Source organism: Anguilla anguilla, chromosome 5 (genome assembly GCF_013347855.1).
Source record: "Anguilla anguilla isolate fAngAng1 chromosome 5, fAngAng1.pri, whole genome shotgun sequence".
In the NCBI taxonomy this organism is placed as follows: domain Eukaryota; kingdom Metazoa; phylum Chordata; class Actinopteri; order Anguilliformes; family Anguillidae; genus Anguilla; species Anguilla anguilla.
The window spans coordinates 40,192,920-40,220,296 of NC_049205.1; the positions used below are offsets into that span (position 1 = coordinate 40,192,920).

At 38.5% G+C, this 27,377-nt stretch overlaps 1 protein-coding gene across 1 annotated transcript in view; it reads right to left on the bottom strand.

Moving 5' to 3' along the window:
• The window catches only part of LOC118228212 (chromodomain Y-like protein 2), a 57,322-nt gene that overhangs the window by 18,876 nt on the left and 11,069 nt on the right, over positions 1-27,377 (bottom strand). Inside the window, exons 2-3 of the mRNA XM_035419553.1 lie at positions 11,789-12,344; positions 1,099-1,316 (exon numbers count right to left, since the gene is read on the bottom strand). Coding sequence (XP_035275444.1) covers positions 1,099-1,316; positions 11,789-12,344 — 774 coding nt within the window. The remainder of the gene's footprint in view (positions 1-1,098; positions 1,317-11,788; positions 12,345-27,377) is intronic.

The window sequence follows — 27,377 nt, forward strand, 5'->3', positions numbered from 1 at the left end:
ATAAGTAATCCATTTTCAAGTTTATCATTTGAACCACGCCCTGCATTATAGGGTTCTTAAACTACTTCCTCTGGGTCTGATTATTTTTATTAGTGGTGCATAATAACCAATATTATGGTTTATTATATATAATATAAAATATATTTCATGGTGTATGTATAAACAAAGAAGAGGGCTTCTTAAAATATGCACAGCTATTTCATATTATTCTGGAACAAGTTGGCTGTATGTTGACATTGTGCAGATGGATACCTGGACATTTTTTGATGCATCTGAATGATAAGCCTTTTTTATTTCCCTCAGTGATCAAAGGACTAAGAGCATGTATTTTATGGCATGTCTGCATTTGGCCCCCAGGCCACCAGTTGATTAATAATGGTGTATTGTAAAAGATTACAGTACAAAGCAGGCTGGTGTTTTCCAACAGAGATGAACTAGCTTACATGTTCATAGTATTCTCAAACCTGCACTATCCAAACAAAAGCAAAACCAGAGCGGCAAGAAATGGTTTCCAGAAAATCAACATGAGGATGTTGTGAAGGTTTTTGTAAGACTGGGGCAGATTTTATCTCACAAACACATGACTGGTCCTTCAAGAATTTAGGCACATGTTACATTCTTCCATTTCGCACACATTTCAATGTATTTAAAGGGGCATTAATTGTGTGCAAGGAACAAGAAAAATAAAAATTCATACAAAGTGAAAGATAAAGTGATTACGGTAAAGTTCCAGTATAAACTCCAATGGAACAAACATAATTACAGAGCACATCATCAACATGGAAAAATGTTTAAAACCTGTGACATCATCAGCTAATCAGGAAGCATCCAATCCCATAAATGTAGCTCAGCAATCATTACACTTAGGCAAGGCATGTATATACATGGACTAATACAGTGTCCTAGCTTCACAGAGAGGGCAATATCCACAACAAACTTTTTACCATCACTGTTATTGCAAATTTGACTGGTCTGCACATTTTAGTTTTTTGTTCAATTAACAATGTCCCTTTTCCAAATCTTTTGCTATCCAGACTCAAATCGTTGCCTCAATGTTTAAACAAAAACCAATGAAGGTTGCCTGATAGCCAAACTCACCTCTGGAGTTAGTGCATTGTTGTCTGATGTTTGGCTTGATAGCAGTACGTGCGTGAAGCCGTCTTCTTTCCTCACCACAATGTCCCGAAAGCGGCAGTTGCTCTCGTTCTGCCGGACGCTGTACCTCAGCCTCTTGTCAAACACATAGCCCTTATCTTCTACCATTTTCCGCTTCACAGAACTATGCAAATTAATTCCACCATTCGAGAGTGTAGGTCCTGTTTGAGAAATAATAAGGGATGTGAAAGATGAAAGATGAGAGGTGGCAGTGAAGCGTTTTGTGGTCTTTAAATAAGAAAGATATAAATATAAAGCCATACACATTTATACGTTATTCTGCCATGGAAATACTTGTTTTTAATATTATGAAATAATACAATCATCACTAGTACGCACTAAATTACAATGCTGAATTAGAATCAATTACAACTTTAAGCTTAAATCCTATCACAAAAGAACTAATGAATACAAAGAACCACCAGTCAGCCAAACCTGTTGGGACATGTGTGCTGGTATCTATTGTAGACAGATTAAAAACAGTAAATCTTCTATTTCTACAATCAAACAAGTTTTGAATCTACTGATACACCCAAACCTGCTGTTTGGATGTATCAGTGACTACTGTCTACAGAAGACTTCACGGACAGTTGTTTGAGGGTTTCTCTTCATTATGGTGAAAATTCCTTGGTCATAAACTGTAGACGTCCACTTTGGCTTACCAGGCCCTTCGTGATTCCTGAGCTCACTAGTGCTCTCTTTCTTCTTAATGATGTTCCAAACAGTTGATTTTGGTAAGCCTAAGATTTGGCCTGTGTTACTGAATGTTTTTTTCTGAGCCTCATAATGGTTTCCTAGACATTCATTTCACATTCACAACTCTAGGGCCATATTACAGAAACATTCTAACTCAGAAATCCTGCATAGTAACCATGGTAATTTGAGTTAAGACCTGATTTAGGAAAATAGCCATTATAGAACAAAAGTTCCAAAGTCCAACTTCAAATAGGAAAAGTTTCTTAACTTTAGGATAATCCTGTTGGTGTCCTAACTTTGTTATTGACACTCGGAACTAAAAGACAATGTTTGCTAACACTAGCTAGCTGGCTAACTACTATAATGGCTGCTCTTTTATAACCTTTGAAGAACAAGAAAAATGTCAATAGGCAGTATTTCATTGTAGAAAGGCTTATGGTAGGCCCAAACAATGTGTTGTGGTTTCGTAATTTGTCTGGCTTGAAATTTAAAGTTTTTTGTTTTTGGTCCATTCTTCTGGATGGTCTCACTCGCCCAGTAAGTTTCCACATAAAATGATAAGATTTGTGCAAAAAAAGAAAACTGTTTCTATACTAAATTTCACATTACTAATGATCACAGAATGTCATTACCACTCGTGGTCAAGAGGATAACCGTTTCAAATACATTTTACTGACAAAAATGGCTCAGAGAAACAACAACACAGAAAGGGCACAGAGAAAGTTTTCAAAAGAATTGGCAGTGTTTCCATTATTTGTGCCAGTACTGTATGCCAGCTACATGCATTAACTGAATTAGTTATCTCCTCCCAAGCTAATTTAACATCACCTGGTACCCACTCAATATCAAAGGGGCCGATAAACAACAAGCCAGGTTATTATATTGTCAGGAGGGTATATCATTAGGTAGCCTAAAAATAAAATTTGTATGTGGGTCATGCTATCCACGGAGACAGAAAAACAACCAAGGAGCCTGCAACATATACAAAAAGCAACTGCCCTCCCCAAAAACTTTTCTTCTCCTCTTAAGGAAATTGCTCAGCTTGATTTAGTTTAAGACATGCCATTGTTGTGAATTAATGATGCAATCGTGCATTATAATTTTTTGTTTTGTTTGATCAACAGTTAATTTCAGCCATTTTATCAGTTACCTTCCCTGGTTTAATTTTGTTTAATAAAACTTCAAGATACTGTCATACTATGTTAGCTATAGCATAGTGCATTTAATTTATTTGGCTACAGGTCACAATAATCTAATAGTGTTTATTACAATTTAATGGGTATAATTGGTTATAAAACATAAACAACAAGAAGACAATCAATTGTCAATTCTGGGGAATATAACCACAATTTGAATCCAGTTTCCTGGACATTTAAAATTTCGATGGACTACTACCCAGAAAACAAATATTGTCACATTTCAGAATTCATTATAGTGGTTGTAATGAATGATCATGGTGTTTGTACCAAATTACTAATTGAACCACCACTGGCACGGTATAGTTTTAAGCACACACACACAGTAATAAAAACACATTTTTACGTCAACAAACTTTATTTTCTAGTAAAGAACTGAATGTTCAATTTCAAACATGTCATTGTTCTTAAAACAAACTTCTGAAAGCATTACAATAACTGCAGGTAGAACATTTCAAACTTAGAAGGTATACTTCAGGTAAACTTCCTTCTTGGATTTTCATTTCATTTAATTTATTTTTCATTTTAAAACATTGAAATAGGCTTAATGAATTGCCTTCCATTCCCAATAATCATAAACAAACATTATGACTGGCAAAAAAAGAAATTTCCTATCATGCTTGAAGGGTATTTAAATTCCCAGAGAATAATTTCATGAGAGCTCAGACAGCAGTAAGTCATGGTAAAGAAACAACCGTTGCCACCAGCATATGTTAGCTTGTGTTTACAGTAGGTCATGAATGTGTCCTAGTCTTTGCTGCATAGTGGAGTGGGGAGTGAGGAGCTCTGGATCACTAATTGTAACTAGGACATAGTAGAATGTAATGTCTGGCGGAAAACCGTCAAACCCTCCAGGCAATGTTGTTTAAGTGTTTTTTAATTTATTCAAAATGGCGGTAAATCCATAATCCTAGGCTAATGGGTGTGTGAGGCAAACTAACTCTATATGTAAGAGGGATCTTGCGACATTCGTTGCTGGTCCCTAAATCGAGCATGACTTATTCCTGTTTAATTTGTTGAAATTCAGTTGACTGCACAAGAAATTCCTCCGTTTTAACTGGATTGGCATTCAGCTTTGCCCTGTGGTGAGCAGTCTTCTCTTTACTTGATAAAGGCATCTGTAAAAATGAAACTGCATTAAAATGATGCTGAAAACATTTAATTTAATAATATATCTTTTATTATGTACCCAAATATGTATAAATAGGACCAACCTACATTGTCATCATTCCGAAAAACCAATACATAATTTGATGCAACCAGATTTCTGGGTGTATCGAGCGATTATTTCAGTTGCAACAAATGAATTTATTCAAGTAAACAGTTAGGACAGGCACATGTTTAGCTAGCTAGCTAGCTAGCTACGCGACCTTGACCTCATGTTTGCAATCCATATTAAATATAAGTTTTTTAATATTTCAACATTTTTCTTGATTTTCAGTGATTGCCTTGAATGAAGAGGGAGCGGAAAAGTGCATTTATCACATATTTAAAAGAGAGCTACTTACTTATCACTCAGAGGGTCCACTGCAAGGCTCTTCATGATGTCACATCCGGTCACATGAGGTTTACAGCGTGATTTGATCCAAAATGGTGCCTTCAAATCAGTAGCTTTGAATGATTTCGGTGATTTAAGGAAAGCAAACATCTCTACACGAACATTCTTAACCACCTTGCATGTTGTTGTAAAACATGGCAAAATCATGCCAGAATGATTATTTCATGGCTTTAATATCTTTTTGTGACACTTTTTGTGACAAATATAGTTTAGATGAGTATACTTTAAATTCAATTTTTTGTTGCATTTACCGTTGGACAGTTGCACCAAATGAGTCTTTGGCCATTTAAAATGCTGAAAGTTCCTGAATTTGTAGTCACCACAAACTCATTTTTCTCTTAATAAAGGATAGCAAACAGTATTAATTAACATAATTGCTTGCTTATTTTAGAAAATATTACATTTGAACACAAACTTTTGATGACACGTCATTGTAGTCCAGTAAAAGTGGTATAATTTAAAATAGAAATACCCAGATAAATATTTGTATAAACTAGTATGACTATTTCTTGAAATATACAGCCATCCACCTAAAATCTGAGAACATATGGAACCTCCCATATTTGAGTTTTATGGGTTGAACATTTGGTTTAAATTGGATGTCCAGTCTTATCCGAAAAATGTTAATGTGTGTGCAGGTTTTATTTATCAAGGTCTTGACTAATTAGGCGAATCAGGTGCTGGGATAAAACAAAAACCTGCACCCACATCAGCCCTTTTTGGAAAAGATTAGACACCCCTGGCTTATCAACAATATGAGCACTAAATACAGTAGCACCATATTTTTCTTCCATGGTATAAACAGTTTTGGGATGAACAACTGTGTAGTTATATGCTCCTGTCTCTTGTGACTTTTGATTATATAACACTGATAAGTGATTTTACAATGTGCTTTTTGGCCTTGATAGCCTCATACTGAATTTGATTTTTTGGCTTACTGTGCCATCTAATTTGGCCTTGGTGCCATTAAATTTAGCTTTTGCCAAGGCCAGAGTAGCCTTGCCATAAAAATGATATAATTCAAGACCTGGTTACTGTTTTATGAGATTAACAAACATAAGGTGGCTGATCATTGATCATTCCTCCACAGAGAATCTTTTAAGATCCTTCAAACCATTTGGTCTGCACTTATGGACTACCTTTTCAACTCAAACCACAATTTTTGACCAGGTTCAAGTCTAGAGACTAAGATTGACATTTCAAAACAGTACGTCTGTGGACAGTTTACCATTTCTTGCTTGATTTGAGATACGGTTTGGATCACTGTCTTGCTGAACCGTTTGTGGCCAAATTTCAGTTCAGTTTCATTTTGTTTGTACAAAGCCTTTTACAGGGCCATGGTCATAAAGACACATTTCAGGAAAACAGGAAGTAAATTTGAACTTCCTGGCAGAGGGAACCAAACCAACCCGAAAACTGTGCTGTATACAAAAGTGTGTAGCCTATACCTTTTCTCATTGCGGCTTCTAAGTGTCAGTTTAGTGACACTCTATGAAGGGGGGGAGCGCAAATTAAGATTCTCCAGTTCTGATCAGAAAACATGGCAGTGACAATGATTACAGCACCAAATACAGAAACCAACAATAGTTTGGTAAAGTACCATAAACTTTGACCACAGACAGTTCGGACTTGGGCAGATTTCAAAGTCGCTTTAGTTTACAGTACTTAGCACTGCAAAAAAAGAAAAGAAGGTGGCTTGTTGCAGTGTTTAGTTTAACTGTGTAAGCCAAGACAGGGGTACTTTTTATCACACTATCAAGACTAGTACTTTGAAACTGCAATTTAAAAATTAAGTAAAAGTTAAAAAAATAAATCAAAAGTGCATCAGCAGAGCTTCAACGTTGACATTATTAAATGAATATAAGCACATTATATGCACATAAAGCTCAATGCCATCAGGTATACCCAGTTCTCTTCGGCGGCCTGTAGGCGAGTAATAAAATCATTTCTATTTGCAATGCAAAACTGTAAATGTTTTATCAACATCATGTAAAATTGTGGATACATGTACTCTTCTTTCTCTAAACTGACACTTCGAGAATATTCATGGAAAAGACCACACACATATGCAGTTTATTCAGGTTAGATAGCTGTAATTGCTCAACCGTTATACCCAAACAAATCCATGTAGTTACATTGTCCAATTGCCTATATTTATTAAATCAACCAAGTTTAATCAATAAAAGCTATGAGTTTTCGAATAAAACAAATTCATGTTTTATATTAATCTTCAATGTCTTTATTGTCTTCAAAAGAGTAAAGCTGCTTTGTGACAGTGATGTTCGCACTGCAGCTGAACATTGCTGTATGCACATATGAAGCAGTGTGCACTCATGCAAAAGGGACATGCACTGTCACAACTGATGTGTTGTCACAAACTCTCTGAGTATATTACAAAGTAAATTATGTATCATGGTATTTACTGGATGCAGGGCATTAAATTTAGCAAAAAAAGAAAAGAAATGTGACTAAAATACTTGGTTATTTTTGTCAACTATAATAAATCAGATTTTAGTCATTTTTTGAGTAAAATGAATGGAAAAGGCATGAAAATATGACTATACTCTATGAAAACTAAGATGCATTTTATTTGGAAAAAGTCAGAATTTTTAAATAAGACTAGTTCTAATTTGTTTTATAAAATGATTAGAAACATAACCACGAAACAGACAAAAACATCTGCAGTGTTTTGGAAATTAGTTTTCAGTGTTAAAGGTTATACTTAAAACAATATATTAATATTTTCTTTAATTTCAGTTAATGTAGAAGGAAGCAAGTTGGCCAGACCAATCTCCCTCCAATCCTCACATGCAGCTGAAAGGAGGGAGAAAAATGGCATTTAATGTTTATCTGAGACTGTTCCAAGTTTTTAAGTGCTTGCATCTATATGTGATTCAATTTAGATACCGTTAGAATAAATTATTTACCAAAAAGTCAGAATGTCATTCAGAGAAACAAAATCTTGTCATTCGGTCAAACAATTATTCCACCAAAACATATGATGATAATCACAAATGATTGAACAAACTGAATTTTCATTTAATTTATTATCTTTTTTCACTTTTCTACCATAAAGATGGGGAACGGACTCTACAAATGTAGAGATGATTCCTATAAAATTAGGGAGTAAAATATGACAAAATGTAAATAAAGTACTTGTATAACATTTTTAAAAGCTTTAAAAATGGCTGCTACTATATTTTCAATTTTTTTTTTTACATTTTGAAAACCTAAAACATCACTGACCCTTTTATATGACACTGAAATTTTGTAATAGTTTATTAATTTTAACTGTTTACTTTTTCATATTTTGATTCCCTCTCAATAGTGGAGGACCATCCTCCTCTGATTGGCACCCAATTTAAAATTAAACCAAGTTATACAGACAAGAACAAAACTACCATAATGAGAATTAAACTACCCAAAATGATGAAAGAATTGCAGGCTCTGAAAACAAAAGAATTTACACCTGATCAGGCATTATGGCTATGTTAAATGGTTGGGGTGGAACAGCTCAGGTGCAAAATGGAGAGTAACAAATCCACACTGATGCCAAATCATTACATGCATGACGGGCTCTTAGTCCAAGTGTTCAAGCTGGAGTTAGCTCCACAAATTCAGCTAAAATTTTTTAACTTGTTTGCTTGCTACAACTAAAATACAAATTGTGTCATATAACCTCCACCTAAACTTCAAACAAGATAGTAATACATGGTTAAATTAAGAACACGTTATTTACGATTATCTGTTAGATTGTCATCCATAAGATTTTTCCCAACAGCGTAGGTGCACAAAACTTAGTACTCCTCCCAATCAAAACTTATACAACAGAAGCCTGTTATGACATGCCTGCTACAATGTGAATTCAGGTATAACGCCTTTGCAGTATGGATCCGGTACTTGCAGGTTCTAAGCCTCGTGATACACAGATCTGGCTCCTGTGCGACGCAGACCGCACTGAGATTAATCGCTGGGATTTAAATGTTGACGGCGCCTGCGTTTACGCGTGGATCTACCGTTGCAGAGGAGGAGATTAAAGCCCAGATCAATAAATTTTAATTGTTTGTTGCTCGTGACAGCTGAGGTGAAAGGAAAAAAAGATTGCAATGATTACAGCTTGACAGGCAGTTTTTCAAGCTGTACTATTCATTGGCTTCAACTTGATTCACCTTTGTTATCTGAAAAAATAAGCTCATGACAGTCAGACAACTTTAGTCTTAATCCCTGTCACTACTAATATTTAGTTTCAATACCAGTCTCAGTCTCCTCAGCTGTCAACCAATTACAGTGAATGAAAAAAAATCAATGAAGCATTAGCTACATCATTAACATTTAGTTTTTTTGAGAATGTAAGCAAACCTGGTCTATATATGAAAAAAAATGTTTAGTGTTAAAGACAAACTGTGTACTAGATCAGCTAAAAAAAAGATAAAGCAACACACATAGCCTAGTTGGTTCCTGACTTAACTGAGCCTACCCTTCATGGTTGGAGAAAAGAAGAAGAGAACTTTAAAGGACTACCTTATTCAATAAAAGCCGGTTTTCGATGGAGGCTGATTTGCACTAGCGCAATCTGAAAAAGTTTCTGCGGAACTCCTCAGACTGTACCTGGACGGATCTCCTCAGACTGTACCTAGACTAACTATCACTACTCTGCAGGGCAAGCTATCCAATCTAGGATAGCTCTTATCATGTGCATCCTATCTTTTTCCTGTAGCACTTTCATGTTACACTTGTATCTGCATCCACTACCTGTATTGCACTTAAATTGTATTGTTATCTTGATGTTATAGCTCGTCGTCATGCCACCTAGTTTGACTTACCATAAGTTTCTGACCTAGTCTATGCTTACTGTGTGACCTGGACTTAATGTGTTCATGACTATGGGTAACTGTCACATAATGAGTATTGTACTTTATCGGACCTGTGTTTTGTAGTTGTTCCAATGACCTTCCACATGCACTTATTGAATGTCGCTTTGGATAAAAGCGTCTGCCAAATAAATGTAATGTAATGGCGGTTTTAGCATGAGACACAGTCCTTTCAATGACCCATCATAACACAATCCCCCTTTTAATGCAATGGCAATTCATGTACCCCAACTATAGTGTTATAACAGGGTTCCACTGTGCTAGGAATTTCTACAGTCTAGTCCACCTCATTCCTACAAGATCACCCGGCACTATTAATAGGCCCACAGAGACAGCTAATTCTTCCATTCATTACTGAATAGGCTTCTCCTAACACCCATAATGTGCAATCAAATTGTTGTTGACTTTGAACAGGAGCTATTTGCACCACAGAATGAGGATCCTTTGTTTACTCACTTTATGGACCATGATGTAAAGTGGCAGCATGAAGGCTTAGCAGGGAATAACCACCGACAGGATTGCAGTACTAGGAAATGAAGGGCTATTAAGCTACAATATTCATGGGAAACCACCCCAAATATCCGATTCCCGTACCTTCCTCTGCAGGCAGTTTTTTAATCATTTAGATTCCATTTCCTATTAATTTTTAACCACCAGGTGCTATTTCCACAACACTAGATTATAGAGATGTTTTAAAATCATCTCAGAATCATGAAACTAAAATGCAGAAACTGAAATGCAGCAAATCAACATGCTATTTCATAGAATAAAATAATCGCCAAGCTCATTTGCAAAGCATACAGTTATTTCAACATGCATGGCACTATTAGCATACTATTTCACGTGGATTATCAGGTTGTCATTCAGAACAATAGCTTTGATCTGACCTACCATCTGAATGCCCTTACAAGGTAAAAATCAATTGAGTATCAGACTAAAAGACCAAAGCTGACCTTTTGTGCTCATAATGATACCAGTTGGGCTGTTTACTCTGCCTGGTAAGCCAGGGTTATGCGAAAGCATTTCCTGGCATCTTAGCATCACACTATTGTCTACATAAGACAACCAGGCTTAAAATGACTCAGATCAAGTGCCCAGGTCAATCACTGCACCTTGTTATAGCAAGCAATGTTTTTCTTACTATAAGGCAGAGTTCCTTTTTTAATTTTAACACACCTGCTGCACTCTTAGTATTGAATTGCAATGTTTACAATGTTACAGAAAAGACAGAAATTGATAAAGCTGAAGCTTTATCAAGCAAGAAATCTAATATTAAATCTCTTCTTGTATCGACAGGCTGTTTCTTGAAAGACAAATATAAAAAAGGTAGTGGTGAACTGGTCTCTGTGTGAACCTTTACCCCAAAAACGAAACCATATGCACAATTAAAATTGAAAGAACTGATCTCTGAAAAGCTTGTCAGTGACTGTGCAAGTACAGTATGTGCCTGTGTGTATGTGGGGAGTAGAGTGTTATTTCCCCATTGCTTTGAGAGTGTTTGGTCTTTGATAGGACAGCCCATATTATAGAAATCAAGGATAAACAGTGATATTTCCATACTGCTCATATGCAATAGCTAACTGTGGGGAAGGAGGCTACTCCATCAGTGGCCCTAATACACAAATTAATAAGAAAAACTAGATATTACTTTAAAAATACAGCCTACATTTCAGTTGCTTTGCAAAATAAGCTTGCGATGATGCACATACAGCCTAAATAACACTCACATCTTTTACTATTCACTTTACTATACAAAATATAATGAGATCCATTGGGGCCAATGAGAAGCTGAGAGAATTCCCAAAGACAGCAGCAGGTGACACACAGTCCTGAATGAGAGTATTGATTTCCCATTAATATAACAGATGTAAAGTTGCTTATGATTATGCTTATGATTCCACCTCAAACTAATGGTAAAATATTGTAGCTACACCTTTTTGATGTGAACTGAAACAGAGGTAAGGGCAATACCTCATGAGTGAGGGTAATGAAGCTCAGGGAAATATTATTATATTTTAATATAATAGATGGGATGATCAGATGTCCTGTTTTTTCCTGGGACAGCTCTGCATTTTGTATTTTTATTTTTTATGTCATAACTAATTATGAGAAAATCTTGATTTGTCCTGAATTTCAGCTGTACCATGTGATTAACACTTGGATTACCAGAGTTAATAAAAGGAAAATTAAAGTTAAACCTTTCTCCTGTGATACTGCAACAAAATCTAGTCTTCTGAGGTTCGTGAAGGAAAGAAAGTGACCCAAAGGAAAACAAACAGTAATAGACTTAATATAGTAGGAGGAAGCCTTACCTAATTCATTCACAAGGGGTGTTTTGCTGACATTGAGCTCCAGCATTTGGTCCACAGTGTCGGTGGGGATTTTGTGTGCTCCGGTGGTGTCGCCAAAAGGGGGAGTGTCCACCAGGTCCCCATTCTGTAGTCCATTGTGTGGCTTCCTGACGGACACGAACTGCAGGCCGCCAGGCGTGCTCCTGTAGGTCATGGCCTTGGTCACCCTGTGTCCGGCCTGCTTATTCGCGGCACCGATCCTCTTCTGCTTTTGCACGCCGGCTGCCCCGGCTGCTCCAGGCTTTTTCCTCTTGCGCCGCTCCCCCCCCCGGCCCCTGACCGCCTCGCCGGGCCCCGTCCGGCTGAGGAAGCGGGGCCCCCCGCTGTGCTTGCCTTGCTGCTTAGGCCGGCGGTCCTTGTGGATGTGCAGGGCGTTGAACTGGTGGATGAACTCCTCGCAGTGCTGGAGGTGGTGCTCCGGCTCCCAGGTGTCCTCGTTGCTGCCGTAGCCCTTCCACCGGATCAGGTACTCCCACTTCCCCTTCTTGTTTTTCCGCTTGTCTACTATTCTGTCCACCTGCAGCGGGCACCACAGGAGTAGAGAGTGAAAGAGACGGGAGAAGACGTCAGCACAATGACCGGAGCAGAAGCACTACTGAGGAGAAATCCAAGATGAATAAGGATGAATTCTGCTCTAAAATTCAGTCTTTACTCTACAGTATGTAAGCAACATAGCCTTACATATACCTGCAAATAATAAAAACGTGAAAACGGTTATGCCAGTTCCCTGTCAATGGACTAATATCTGACTCTGCATGTCCACATAACCTCCTGCCTGCTTCTAACCCTGTATTATTTACAGTATGTATACAAACGATATCTAAAATCCTCTATAATTACTCATTCCCCCTTAAAGAATAAAAACATTACTAAAAAGACTAAATGCAAGCTTCTTAAAACTAGACCAGATCTTACCCAAAAATCAGTAACCAATTCAGACACAAGAAACCAGGTGGGGTGATTTAAATAGGCTACTATATGTTAAAGGATCAAATAAGTATAATTAACAAAACCCAACAGATTCTGCAGATCTACAGGATTAATGGTGTAGATCTGTAATCTAGATGATGGAAAACTATTCATTTTTGTCCTCTTAACCTCAAAACCATCACGGACCCACTCCTGGACCCCCTGCAGTTCGCATACAGAGCCAACAGGTCTGTGGACGATGCTGTAAACATGGCCCTCCACTTCATCCTCCAGCACCTGGACACTGCAGGAACCTATGTCAGGATCCTGTTTGTGGACTTCAGCTCCGCCTTCAATACCATCATCCCGGCTCTACTACAGGACAAGCTTTCCCAGCTGCACGTGCCTGACTGCACCTGCAGGTGGATCACCGACTTCCTGTCTGACAGGAAGCAGCACGTGAAGCTGGGGAAACACGTCTCCGACTCCCGGACCATCAGCACCGGCTCCCCTCAAGGCTGCGTCCTTTCTCCTCTACTCTTCTCCCTGTATACAAATAGCTGCACCTCCAGTCATCAGTCAGTCAAGCTCCTGAAGTTTGCAGACGACACCACTCTCATTGGACTCATCTCTGGTGGGGATGAGTCTGCCTACAGGAGAGAGATTGAACATCTGGTGTCCTGGTGCAGCCATAACAACCTGGAGCTCAACGCCCTAAAGACAGTAGAGATGGTAGTGGACTTCAGAAGGAACGCAGCCCCACCCGCCCCCATCACCCTGCATGACTCCCCAGTCGACACTGTGGAGTCCTTCTGCTTCCTGGGCACCATCATCACCCAGGACCTCAAGTGGGAGCTGAACATCACCTCCCTCACCAAGAAGGCTCAGCAGAGGATGTACTTCCTGCGGCAGCTGAAGAAGTTCAACCTGCCAATGACAATGATGGTGCACTTCTACACTGCCATCATTGAGTCCATCCTCACCTCCTCCATCACCATCTGGTACGCTGCTGCCACTGCCAAGGACAAGGGCAGACTGCAGCGTATCATTTGCGCTGCTGAGAGGGTGATTGGCTGCAATCTGCCATCCCTCCAGGACCTGCACACCTCCAGGGCCCTGAGGCGGGCAGGAAAGATTGTGGCCGACCCCTCCCACCCTGGACACAAACTCTTTCAAACACTCCCCTCCGGCAGGAGGCTGCGGTCCATCAGGACCAAAACCTCACGACACAAGAACAGTTTTTTCCCGACTGCAGCTGGCCTCATCAACAAGGCCCGGGACCCCCACTGATACTGTACTGTTATCCTGACCCCCACGGACACCAAACAGACAGCACCTGTACTTATAACACTTTATCCCCTTGCACTATTGTTTATTGTTTACTGTTTACCGTTTGCACTATGTTTATGTTATTTTATGTCTGTTATGTTTTTATTGCACTATGTTTATTTCATTTTATTTATCTTATTTTATGTTCACTGTTATGCACCACCTGACCAAAACAAATTCCTCGTATGTGTAAACCTACTTGGCAATAAAACCTGATTCTGATTCTGATTCTGATTCTGATTATGTTAGCCAGATACAGTAGCTTTATGTTGACAATAACATGACCACTTGTTTCATGTGCTGTTGTTTCATGTTAGGTGATGCTTCAAGGAACTGGCTAAGGTTACACAGGACACTACACAGATTTCAAGCTGAAGTCCTTTTTCTTTGCTCATTTATAATGCTGAAAAGAAAATTAAAAATAAATAATTAATCAATGTCATTAATAGATTGTGCGTATGAATATTTTATGTTTTGACTGCGCTAAAAATCATTCTTAGAAATGGCGTGCTTTATCATGATTACAGACAGAGTATTTAAACTTTCTTGGAAAAGGAATGATTCAGTCCTATGGTTTTCATCAATACACACTGTATGGCTTATTCTTGTTTCCAACATGCTTACAAAGGGACTGTATTGTACAGTTCAGCAAGGTGAATAATCACCAAATGAGGGAACTCTGTGGAAATGTAATTAAGATGTAACTGCTAAACAGACTGGAAACATTAACCTGTTTCATTGCTGTTTAGATCACACATGTTCATTAGAATCCTCTGACCCTAAGCTTCAGTGAAACCAAAGCAGTTGAGCCCTATCTGCACACTTAGATATAGATTCAGTCAGATTGATTAGATTCAGCCTAAAAAGCTGTAATGGCTTGTTCAATCTACTGGTCAAGGTATACAAGACTTAAATAATTAAAATGATGACATAAGAGATTAAACTGGTCAAGAATACTAATGCAAACTGTAGGAGGACAGTTCATTTTCGTGTCAACCTTATGTCAAGAGACATGTAGATGGTAACATACTGTTTGGGGTGTAATGATGTGTACCTATACACAGGAAATTGTTGGCCTCTGGCTCCCTGACCATTGGACTGACCCTCCACTGAGTCACGTTCACCATTAACTTTTTCAGGTCAACCACGCTATAATTCAGTGCCTGTCCGCTTCTGCTTGTGACCCTGCAGTAATCTCACTGCTTGATTATTTGAGCCCTATGGTCATATTGACGTTTTTTCACTACTCTCAGTTTTTACCAGATTAAACAGGTTTACTCAATAGAAATTGTTATATCATGATGTTATGATTTACAACAATGCACAAATTTGACATTTTTCAGACACTAAGGGACACCAGGGTACATTGCTTAGTTTTTGCTTCATAGATGTTTAGTAGTTCTGCATATCCACCCTTAGATTTTTCAAACTTGTGGTCAAGGAGTTTATGATCCAGGACATGTATTGTTTTACCTGCTGTACATATGTGATCACTTAGTATTCCATTTAAAACCGAAGGAGAACTTAATTTTTGCATTGTGGTATTGCTGCATTTAAGCCATTTCATTCAAGACATTTTCCATCTACACAAAGGGGTTAAAAGAGTTTCAAGTTCTGTTCTACAACATAAATTACACCCGGTAACATCTCAACCGTGAATTCTGAAGCCGTTGTGTGCCTCTCAGCTTCGTGTTTTGAAGCCCTGTTCATTTTGTTGACTGGCGACAGCCTCTCACTTTCACGACTACTCACAAATTTTTATGTGTCTTCTATTCACATGCACACAGGCTGTCAAATAGGGAGAACCAGAGAAGTTTCTTGAGAGCCTGTGTGAGTCCTAAAATTCTATAAGCCATCGCAGCTGTAAAAATAGAAGTGACTGACTGAACGCTGAGCCACAATCTGCTTGCTGTGGCAGAATGACTCGATGCAGCCTGTCTGTTAAGCTCAGGGCTGAACGGACAGTGCTAAATTACTCCATAAAAGCTCCTGGCTTCTTGAGTCCTGACCCACACCTCTTTTGCCTAGGATGAGTGGCATTCTTGCTTAAAAGTAACATGCAATGTTGATTCACTGCTGGTTAGGCAGGAATCCATCTTGCGCATACATTTAGTACATTTCCTACACTCCAATACCTAAAAAATCAAAATGGCTAGCTTATCAGCTATGCTTACTGCAAATTTATATGTGACTATCAGAGCAGCTGGGAAAATAATCAGACTACAATGCATGATTCCACCATGTGTAAAAAAACCCTGTGACATACGTATGCCCATTGCCCATGATGCCAGATTTTTACACCAGAAACTAGTGAGCTACAAGAAAATAAGTGGTGGCCAGATGAATTGTGCATCTCTCTATAAATAGCCTGTCCCATTTGAGTGCCTTTTGCCAACCAAACCAATTGGGAGTATAATTTCATTTTCTGGTTTCTTAGACAACATGGAAAATTCACAGTGTCGGTCTACTTCACAGGATCATCAACAAGTAATTTAAAGAAGCCTCGTGAATCTCTCACTTTAGCCTTGCAGCAAGCAATGAAATTATTCAGTATTTAAACAAGACATAGGCTATATTGGATAAATAATTAATTGTAAATACTGCCTGTAGAGTAAATAATAAATATTAGCTCAGTTGCAATTCAGTGATTGCAGTTGCTACCTGTCCATTTCTTGGTGCAATTTCATTTTTCAGTGGAAAAACTGACGTTGATTGATTTGAAAGAATTCCCAGTTTGTTAAGATTTTCATAATTCTGTATTCTTTTGTAATAGTTGAGCAGATATCCCTTTCTTCCCTGTTGATGCAACAAGACAGGTTTTGCAAGCTGAAATGCAGCAATTTGTACCCGTCTGCAGTTACATTTTGACATTTGTTTACCACAGTGTTTTCAAGTCCACGGATCCCTGGGTGATGAATGTAGAATGTGACCTCTTGCTGAATTCACACAGCAACCACAGCACAGCAAGAGGGATCTTCAGATGGAGTGTAGGCTACCCATTGTGCACTGGATCAGTGAAATGTTTCTTTAAACATTCTTTCAAAGCATCTGTTATTTCTTTGTGAACATTTTCCAAAGGTTTTCTTCATCTTTTTCTTCATCTCTTCCAGCATAGATTTGATTTTGACTGGATCACCATAGGTTTTCTCATATTAATAAACAGCCCCGCGCTTGGTTACAACAGGAAGATTTACAGACAGCGGTACTAAACTGTTTTACGCCCATTAGTATGGATGAGCTATCCGAACTAGTTATGTCCACAAAACCGACGACCTGTCTACTCGATCCCATTCCTTCAAATTGGGTTAAAGAACTATTTCCGGTATTAGGCCAGCACATACTAAACATCATTAACACATCCCTAGTTACAGGATATGTACATGAGTCACTAAAAGTGGCAGTTATTAAGCCATTATTGAAGAAACCAAACCTAGAACCTGATAAAATGGAAAATTATAGACCTATTTCAAACCTTCCATTTCTATCAAAATTATTGGAGAAAACTGTTGCTAAGCAACTAAGTGCATACCTTAGCTCTAACGGTATCCTTGAAATATTCCAATCAGGGTTTAGACCCCACCATAGCACAGAAACTGCACTTATCAAGGTTACAAATGATTTACTACTGTCAGCCAACCGTAACTCTTGTGTTGGTTCTTGTACTCCTCGACCTGAGTGCAGCTTTCGACACAATTGATCATGGAATTCTACTGGACAGACTCCAGGCCTGTGTTGGACTTCATGGACAGGCACTCGCATGGTTTGGATCATACCTATGTGACAGGAAACAGTTTGTCAAATTAAAAGAAGAAGAGTCCAGCTCCTCAATAATGAAATACGGTATTCCACAAGGATCAGTACTAGGACCAGTACTCTTGTATGCTACCACTTGGCAATATTATCTGGGCACTTGGCGTGGAGTTCCTTTGTTATGCAGACGATACACAGATTCATATTTCAATGAAACCTGGCGAAGCACTGCCGCTTTCAAGATCAGAGGCCTGCATTGTAGATATCAAGGTTTGGATGCTTTCAAATTTTCTGCTCCTAAATTCGGATAAGACCGGAATGTTGGTTTTAGGTCCCAAAATATTAAGGGATAAATTGTCTACTCTCACCTTAAACTGTGATGGTTATTTGGCTGAACCTAATATGGTCGTTAAAGACCTTGGTGTCACCATTGATCCTGATCTATCTTTTGACACACATATAAAAAACATATCCAGAATTGCCTTCTTTCAGCTATGCAACATAGGTAAAATGAGACATTTCCTGTCAGTTGGGGATGCTGAAAAATAGATTTTTCTCCTACAGAGCCCCACTACTGTGGAACCAGCTTCCAAAATTTATAAAGGAGTCAGACTCAGTCTCAATATTTAAATCTAGATTAAAAACGCACCTCTATGCTCAGGTTTATAATCGGTTATAGTCTGGAGACAGGGTGCGAGAAGCCTGTAGTCATAGAGCTTTGTGAGTGGCAATCCTTTCCTTACTGTCACCTGTCAATCAGCTGTGACCTGACTTTACATGGGCTGGCTCTTGATAGGCGGGTATAGTTGTCCACCCCTCATGACTGCATGGGCTCTCCATCCCTGTCCTAGTAGCTATGCAGCCATATATTACTCCTGGCGGGGTCTTCCCAATACATACTACTGCCACTTTACCCACTGTCTGCTATATTGCAAATTCCTTAATTGCCGTTTCTACCCTCTTCCCCACGCTGCCGGCGGGGCTCTTGCCCCAATCTTCGAGAGTGCTTCGAGAGTCGTCTGGTCTCCCCCACCTCTGCAGTCCAGCCCCTCTTTCGTCATTGCCTCCTCCCTACCCACATCTGTCGCCACCTGCTGCTCGCCATCACCGCCACCCGGCCCCACCCATCATCTGAGCCACATCATGAACCCTATAAAACTGACTGACATGTTGGTCACCAGTCGGCACCCTGAGCCGACCAGAGGAGGATGGGTTTCCCCCTAGAGCCTGGTTCCTTCCAAGGTTTCTGCCACAGGGAGTTTTTCCTTGCCACTGTTGCCTTAGGCTTGCTCCTGTGGGGGTTTAGGCCAGGATTGTCTGTAAAGCGTATTGTGACAACTGCTGTAAAATACACTATACAAGTAAAATTTGATTGATTTGATTGATTGCCTTCACTTGACAATCCATTCTCTCTTGTAGTGTCTATTCAGTATGGCTTGTTTTAACTGTAATGCAAAAGTAAGTCTATCTAAAGGTTTCATCTTGACAATTTGTGACTGCTTTGGAATACACTTCGACATTGTTCACCATTTCATTTTTTGGAAATTGAATCGTCGCCACTTTGTGATTCTTTCTAAATCAGTTTTTCTTGTTTCCCCCTGATATTAATGGATTCCTTAGTTGCAAACATTGCGAGCAACATAAAATTGGCATTAAAAAAATCCCCAATTAGAAAAATTAGATATCATTCAAATACATTGTAAAACTATATTGTAAAACTACACATGCATAGACTCTATATATACTATGAGCTATTACCACACACAATAAAGTACCTGTCTATATTTCCTAGATGGAAGCAATTAAACTTAGCACACATTAACTCTGCTAAAAACAGGGGCCACCAATTTTTTTGGGTGAGCCTTCATGCATATGCAATGTTTTAATGCCTGGCAAAAGCAGGTGTCAACTTAGGTTCAGCATGAGCACTGGTACAGCTGCTGCAACTGTCACCATCATTGTCATCAGACATTACAGGTTTGAATAGGGATAGTATTTTACACTTCCCTCTTCTCAATGCCCCAAATGAGCACGAAGCCACAAAATGTAAGATGGTCAAAAACCACACTATCACCATTCCTACAACATGAAAGTTTCTCCTCTTGCTGCATTTCCCCATTTTGTTTTTCAGTCCAGCAGAGGTATCAGAACCTGGAATCTGACAGCACAAATTTTAAGCTTGCTGTCCTGAGGCATGACATTGATATTCTGTGCTATGTTTGTTGCTCTTTTCACCACAATTTAAAAACAAACTTTCAATAATGGTGGTAATATGTGGCTACATTCAGTTCAAAACTTTTACAGATATATCCCGCAAAATCAGCAGCTTGCATACACATCTTTCCCACAACAATTGTGGTATTTTGTACCTTAGTATAACTTACTTAGGTATAACTTAGTTTTTATCAATGCATCAGCATTTTTTCAGCAACAGTTGCAGAGATAAAGTTTTTGTTCCCTTTAAGGAAAGCTCTACTAAAAACCATTTTCTTAGGGACAAGGTTTGTCAGAAGAGTCAGTATTTGCAGATAAACCTTTGGGCATGACCTAATTGTAGAGTGTTCCCTGGATCAGAGTACTGACCCAGGATCAACTCTCCCTTCCCTTTATCTTGACATTAATCATATTGAGCAAAAACGTAATTATGCTCAGGTCACTCTTCTCTTTGAGCACTCCTCTGATAATGGGCATATGTGCTAACCTATCAAAACACAATAATAAAACTCACCAGCTCTCTGCTGTGATAAACTTACAGTCCTTTAACAAAAACACAATGTAGGGGAATGAGATGAAACTGCATCCTCTAAGGCAGCAGGCTTATACTTTACTAACAAGTTATATTTAGTGTAGGCCAACTTTTCTTGTATGAACATGCATCATCATCAATCAATACACTTGCTTGTGATCAGGCAGTTGGTTTCATACCAAGAATCTGGAAGGAGAAACCACACCGCAATTCATCTGAAATGGATCCGAGACCTCGTACAAACTCAGGTATGCATTTTAGGGAAACACTGTGGCTCAAAAAAGGCTTCTACCTCTACTGAAATGAAATAAGACACAAATGAAATTCTGACCTGAATCAAACTTTAGGTGTAAGTCCCCTCAGAGAGAAAACAATGGACATTAAAAATGAACAAAAAAAGGCACATCCTACTGAGACACTTGTGCAGTGTGGTTATGCACTTAATGCTTAGGACTGAACTGGGCAGCAGCTGGTATGTGTCCGAACCCAAACCCTATTTGTCAGATGGGTCATTCGAAGTGTACCTATCACTATGTTCATTTAGCTGGCTATTAAAGGTAGCAATGAAGAACACTTTGCTTGCAGGAAAATTAGTCACACTACCCTCATACGAAAAACTCTTTAAAATGCAGAGAGAGCATTGCAAGTGTGGCATGGTGGTGCAGTGGGTAGCACTGTCGCATCACAGCAAGAAGGTCGTGGGTTCAAATCTTGGGGCTTACTCCCACAGTCCAAATATATGCAGGTAGGCTAACTGCAGACTCTAAATTGGCCAGTGTGTGAGTGAATGGTGTGTGTGCCCTGCGATAGATTGGTGGGCCTCTCGCCCACTTTGTATTTAAAGTAGCACATGAGCCCAATTAATAAGTTAATTGGTAAAGCCCTTTCATGCACACGTACACATATACAGAGGAGCTGGTGATGTAATGATTAACAGAAAAACATTGATTAACATCAATCACAATCCCCACTGAAGAAACAAGTGTGGGAATTTTGCTGTTGAGTATTTGCCTAAATCTGATCGTTACAATCTGTTCAGTTTAGTGAAATGTGGCTATGAACACAAGAGCAGGCCACAAAATACTATTTCATGGCATGCAAACACTAGCCTTGGCTATGCTGCCAGATAGTAAGTGTAAAGTTGCAATATTTTGTCTTTTGTTTTATAATGTGTTTTCAGTGGATTCCTAAATGTGTACGACAAAAGTTGGAAAGGCATGCCAATTTACAACTGGCCTTAAACCAAACATTTCATCTGTTGTTGGTTTTATATTGGAAATTACAATTAATTTTAAGGATCATAATAACATTGCAATTACGCTGTAATATACATAATATTTTAACTTGTACATCTTGGCACAAATACAAACACCGACAGATCTATTTAATTATTTTTACAAATACAAAATGGCATATCATGTGTTGATATTAGGGCTGATCAATTATTAATATAATATAATCTTCCTCCGATATCACTTTGCAGCTTTTCAATTTTCACAATATCACAATGTTTTCTTGGAACTATTGTAAAACTGGAAATTCAAGATGGTAAACTTCCTCAGCACTAAGGGACCGTAGTCAATGTAGCAACACTTAATTTCCTGTTTATAGTAATTCATGATTAATTAATACTCATCTCAGTACAGCAGATCGAAAAATGCAGACATTAAATGCAGACATGTATAGAACACGCCTTAAGAAGGTGAATATTAGTGAAAAATCTTAGTTATGTCATGTCTTGACAGCAAAAATTATAAAGAAAAGAGGTTCTGTAATCCAGGTCCTGCTGGTTTTTGTTTTCACCATAAAATTAGCAACAAATTAAAACCCAAAAAATGACAATAACAACAAAAAGCATGCCCAGTAGCCAAAAAGACCAGGACTGAGAACATCTGTGAGAAACACTCAAGTGACTATTAGCAATGATTAAAACTAATTCCGGTTTTAAGGGAATAAGGAATTTTATTATTGTATGGCTTTTTTTATTGTATTGAAACTTGGCACAGTGGCACTCCAAACAGCAGTAACAATTCTAGGAAATTATACATGGGGAGGCAAAATGGTGGCATGACAGATGCATTATTTTGTTGGGTATGAAGTGATAAAAATAATTAGAACGTTTTCAATAATAAAAAGTTGTTTTAGTTTGCTTGTGGCAGGACAAGGGGACGGGGGTTTGAGGGGTGGTATGTCACTGCTCGCTGGCGTTATTCGATGGTCAACTGGAGGCATTTGAACATTTGAATGTTGCACACCTGAGAGCGGTTTGGCATTCAATGAGCAATAAATGCCTTTCTCTTAGCGTGAGAAAGAATCAAGTGCAAGTGGAGAGAAAGAGAACCAGAGAAAAAGAAACTTGTTAATTTTTGGTCCAGACCTTTTTTTTAGCAGAATAACTGAACAGAGCTTGAACTCCTGCACTGAAACTGGACTATGAATTTGCACTGTTGATTGAGCTTTTGTTCATGCAGTGGTAACCAACTTAGCTGGCCACTCATAGAGAGGGCAAAGTAGAAGTGGAGGTAGGCTCTGTGTTTTTCCACTTTCTGTTGATCCCTATCCAGGGTGTGCCTTCCACTCCTTTGTTTCTCTCCAATCCCCAAAAATAAACACTTTATTTGTTCAACCCTATCCTTTTGCACTTTAATTTTTATTGCACAACCACACATACCCATGCCTCATCCTTGGTCCCTCCACAGCTAAAAGATAGGGAAAAGTTTCTTACTCTAAACTTACTCTAAATCTAAGAAATTCCCATTTACAAATATAAGAGGAAGGCTAATATCCTCAGCGACTTCATTGGCAGTGTCTTTAATACCCTGGCAGCGAATTTCAGAGTGTGTGAGGCTGGCGTTAAACTTCTAATAACCCTTACTTCGAGAGTATGTGACCATAAGTTTCAAAGACTGGGGTTGGTTAGGTTTCAGCATTCTGGGATAAAAGTGAAAAATAAACTTAAAATACTAGCCTAGATAACTAGATATTAAATGTAATATCTGCAGAGCAAAACATTATGTCAAAACATTACGCCAGAAAGAAGGAGGAGTCTTCAAAATTTTGAGGACAAAGAAACATAACTGTCAGAATTTTGTGTGCTCAGTTGTCCATCTTGCCGATGTCATGTCAAAAATGTCCCGCCCATCAAAATGTGCCCGGGGATGCCTTCAGGATCTCATGCCCAGAGTGCAACTAGTGTCATTCTTCATCTAATTTTAGGTAACTAAAATGCTCTGCCAGGCTCTGCGAAGGTAAAATAATACCACAATGTAAACTTAAATCAAAAATTTGGCTGTAAATATATTGTGAATGACATGAGCTCATGTTTGGGCTAGCCAGCTGGCTAGTACATTGAATAACTGAAATAATCAAGAAATTGGCCTCAACTTCACACCAAATAGCCAGAGAACACAGACAATGGTCCACATGCAAACTTAGATAGTTAGGGATAGTTGTGTGGGCCTATATATGGCTGCCCATGTTTCATACAGTTCTACTACTCACCCAGCCTGTCTACTAATGTATGCCAGATAACAAGTGAAGCTTCAAAGATTATATATTTTTATTTGATTTAAAATAATATAATTTACAAATTTCTTTCTCACCCACCTGCGAGTAAACAGAGCATAATTGTTTGTGACCCAGCCACTGATTTTCAGTCAACCTGCACATTACTACTGGTGACCATAGACACCATTCAGCTGATTACCAAAGGGCATGGTACTAAGTGTTATGTCCAGTTTTTTAAAAACCCTAAAAAGTATAGCTAATTGCAATCACACTTAATTATGAGAGATTGTTTTTCAAACCAGAGTTCAAGCAATTCACCTGCCATGCTAGTGTGAGCCCTCTCCAGACGGACATGTTGGAGCCACTCTGTCACTGTGATGGGCTAGGCATATGGTCACACATTAGAGAGAAACCAAAGGAAAGCAAAAGGATCTAAACTGTAAATTTGTTAAACTAATAAACTGTTGGCCTCTTCTAGGCATCGCCACATTGAATATGAGGCAATTTCACAACAAAAAGTATTCTGATAGTGCTCCATGGACTCAGACAAGGTAGCTCATTTGTGGTGTTGCCCTAAGACCTCTGTACAATGCAATACGTGATGTTGAAACATGGCTTCTATAGCAAACAAGTTAACACACCTGATGTAGTACAATTTCATGGTATTAGACAATCAGTTGTATTTCTTCCTCTCATGGCAAGCTAGCCACTGTAGCTTACTCTTTATTTTACAAATATTTCAATTATACTTGCTGAATAAATTAATGTTAACTACATCAGTCAAGGGTGCAAGTCAAGGGTTTTTAAGATATCCATAAAAAAGCCCTTATGTTTAGTTCTGAATTCCAATTCATATATGTACAGACCACAGGCTTGTTGACGAAGAAGGCGATATGCTGTTAGTTAAACATACTTATTCCACCACTGTTCAAAACGCAGATTTACTACTTTCGATATGAATGCAGCCAACACAGGTGCACATTCAATCAGCATTCTGATTCTATATATCATTATAGAATATTCTATATATTCTTCCAGAAAGTTGAGTGTTTAGGTAATATTTTCAACCTATGACATTTGATTTGCTGACAATGACTGAATACGCACATGAACTCTAGAGGTCAGACTCACAGCTGGCTTAAAGGTTTGGACAATACAGTAGACAAAAATGATTATACTGTGGCTTCCACACAACAACTCAGTTGCACACTGGTATCTATAAACTATGTAACACAACCTACACTCTGTAGTTCAATCATATTAGGCCACTGTGAAAAATTCTAATTACAGCCTTCATTTATTTTTAAAAACACTATATAACACTGAAGAAAACAATACAATAAAAAGAACATCTTGCGTTTTTAAAACTTTCTTTTCAATATTTTATGTGGTCTCACTTATGTGGCACTGTGTTAAACAGCAGTTAAGCAATAGAAAGATTCACCAGAAAGCAAACGTTAAGTTGGACACAGTCATGAGCTTCCTTATTATTCCCTGAAATTGTGGAATGCAAGTCAACAGCACTCCCACCAAGAAGACCCATTTCCAGATTCTTCCTCAGCAGCATGATCATATCCTCCTTCCACTGCAGGGCTGATTATGTGATGACAACCAAGCTGCCACATTAAAAAATAAGTTTGTAACAAGCTCTCTTCTCACAGCCAAGTTATTAACCAGTCTAGTTTGTTTGGAGGGGAATCTACTCGCCCACAGCCTCAAATAAGAGTAAGATTAATTGATTGTCTTGCACTTTTTTTTTTACTGGACATGAAGTATGTTCAGGTTTTAGTTGAAAACACATCTCCACGTCATATCGTATGGCAGTCTCAGTGCGTTCCCAGCCAGTGTTCCTGTTGCTAATTGTAAGACAGCAATGAAAGCTGAAGCGAAAGCAAACAATGACAGCTCTTTTTCACCCAGAGCTGACAGAAATTGGCTCTATGCGATCTCCTCGGTTGGTATCTGCTTGTCCTGGGAACGATTCACCCCATGGTGAATCTGCAACAGATATTTGGTTGCACGATATATGAAAAAGCAATGTTTATGGAGTTCACGGAAGTGCCATTTTCATTCTTTTCAAAAATATATAGGTTCTGTTGTGAGAACCAAAAGGTAGTTGCCAAATGCATTGTAAAAAAATTACACATTATCTTGGACATATGGACAAGGAATTATATGAATTTGAATGCAAGGAAATGAAATCTGTATGTCATTCATACTTTTATTATGACACGTGCAACAGAAGTGGGGTGATGCAGGGGGATTTGGGGGATTAAATAGCCTAAGATACAACGTTTTGGCATTCTGATAAAAACACATTTTTGGCACACAGGCTAGCAATATTTAAAAACTTTAGAAGTGATTTCTGTTCTAATTTACTCACGCTGAAGCAAGCTAGCTAGAGCGCTTTCTCTTTGAATCTTGTAATGCTTCCAGTGGCTGTGTAAATATGATCAATAAACAACACAAATGTCCGACACCAAAAGACAATTGGCTCAAAGAAACAGTAGTTATTTTGTTGTGGTTCAAGTCTGGGTCATCGACCACTGTAATCTTAAAAAAAACTCTGCATTTATAGATTGCAGTGTATTTTGTCCTGTGTTTTGGCTCTATTTTCTATGCCCCCTTTGCATTCAACACACCTCTTTCTTTTGAAACGCTCCGTACTCCACCATGCAGATACTCTCGGATGTTCTAGAACTTTTAGACCAGTAAAACAGAATTACAATAGTCCAATCTACTTGAAAGCAAAGCATGAATGAATTCATCAGCTTTTTCTTGAGTTATAAATGGGCGTACTTCTGCAAGTTTCTCAGGTGGACGAAAGCTGTTCCTCACCTAGTTTTTGTGAGGTTTATAACTTAACTCTGTCTAAAATCACACCTAGACTTGTTACTTATGATTTAATCTGGGAAGCAAAATTTCCAAACCTATTAAAAAGTACATCCCTTTTGGCTTTGGGGCCGACTAAAAGTATTTCTGTTAGGATCATGATCGTTTGGCTCAATAGAAATGTATAATTGTGTATCATCATCACCATAGATGTGGAAGTTAACACTGTGTTCTCTGATAATATTACCTAAGGGAAGCATGTATAATGAAAAAGGAAGGGGACTAAGGCAGATCCCTTGTGCAACACCAAAAAGTAGGCTATGTCATATTTTTCTGACGTGATCTCCCAAGACTAATATAAAAGCGTCTCTTCATAATATACGTTCGGAACCAGTTAATAGCATAATTGGAGAGACCAACCCAGTTTTCAAGACAATGGATATGATTGTTGTGGTCAATCGTGTCAAATGCTGAACT